This window comes from Priapulus caudatus, unplaced genomic scaffold (genome assembly GCF_000485595.1).
Source record: "Priapulus caudatus unplaced genomic scaffold, Priapulus_caudatus-5.0.1 Scaffold1718, whole genome shotgun sequence".
In the NCBI taxonomy this organism is placed as follows: domain Eukaryota; kingdom Metazoa; phylum Priapulida; class Priapulimorpha; order Priapulimorphida; family Priapulidae; genus Priapulus; species Priapulus caudatus.
In genome coordinates, this window is record NW_014578779.1 from 36,069 (window position 1) to 37,368 (window position 1,300).

The following is a 1,300-nucleotide window of genomic DNA, read 5'->3' on the forward strand; positions in this document are numbered from 1 at the left end:
TCTCTCTCTCTCTCTCTCTCTCTCTCTCGCTCTCTCTCTCTCTCTCTCTCTCTCTCTCTCTCTCGCTCTCTCTCTCTCTCTCTCTCTCTCTCTAACTCTCGCTCTCTCTCTTGCAGTCGTGCGTGGAGAGCCACCTGGCGACGGAATTCGCCTCGCAGCATCTCGCGACCTGCGTCGCCGAGCTCGTGTCAGAGGTCGCGACCCGGGTCGACGGGGTAGCATCAGAGGTCGCGACCCGGGTCGACGGGGTCGCATCAGAGGTCGCGACCCGGGTCGGCGGGGTCGCATCAGAGGTCGCGACCCAGGTCGACGGGGTCGCATCAGAGGTCGCGACCCCTGTGTGCGACCTTCCGGCCGACCTCGCGGTGGAGTGGCGAGAGTTCTTCGCTGAGGGAGTGTTCACCTTGCTGCTGCCGGCATTCCTCAATCTTGCAGGTACGTGTGTGTGTGTGTGTGTGTGTGTGTGCGTTAGTGATGTCATGATCATCGATTGAACAGTGGCTCGAACCAAGCGCTTGGTTATCAAAATCCATAATCGATTTCATCAAAAAAGAAAAGAAAAAAAAATAATCGAAATAAATGTAAAACGAACAAGAAAACTTGGAAAATTGATGAGAATCAGAGATATCATCGCTACTATACAAGTTATCCTTTATTAACATGTATTATACACACAGTAGTAAACAGTGCAAAACAAACAGTAAACAGGGCTAAACAAGCACATACATGCACACACGTACATGCACACGACGTTACGCACACGCAGGCCTTCAACACCCCGAGTAACCGATTGTAACCGATCATCAGTTACTTGGGTCCAACCGATGATCGATTACGAAATTACAACCGATTGACAACACTAGTGTGCGTGCGTGCGTGCGTGTGTTTGCGTGTGCGTGCGTGCATGTGTGTGTGCGTGTGCGTGCGTGCGTGTGTGTTGAAACTAACCCAATAATATAATAAAAAATAATAATCGCTTTAACGTTTCCGTTTGTGCAGAGTCGTCGTCAGGTGGCGCCAGCGTCGTTGTCGCCCTCACGCTGCAGGCGATGTCGCGCGCAGCCGCGGCGACACCTGGTGAGCTCGTGCTGCGACACGCACTGCCGCCACGTCTACTCGCCGACGATGACAGCGGTCTCCATGACGACATGCAGACGCTGCTCAACCACTGCTGCCCCCTGCTGGCGTCGCCGCACACGTGCGTGCAGCGCGCCGCGTTCCGCCTGCTGTCAGCGTGAGTAGCTGTTCACGTTCTCTTGTTTTTTTTGTTTTTTTTGCATTTATGTTTCATTTTCATTCA

General features: G+C 52.9%; 1 protein-coding gene across 1 annotated transcript in view; it reads left to right on the top strand.

The window, feature by feature from the left end:
• The window catches only part of LOC106817415 (E3 ubiquitin-protein ligase listerin-like), a 5,716-nt gene extending 4,478 nt beyond the window's left edge, over window positions 1–1,238 (top strand). The window contains exons 4-5 of the mRNA XM_014822080.1: window positions 117–435; window positions 1,000–1,238. Coding sequence (XP_014677566.1) covers window positions 117–435; window positions 1,000–1,238 — 558 coding nt within the window. The remainder of the gene's footprint in view (window positions 1–116; window positions 436–999) is intronic.
• The last annotated feature ends 62 nt before the right edge of the window (window positions 1,239–1,300 follow it).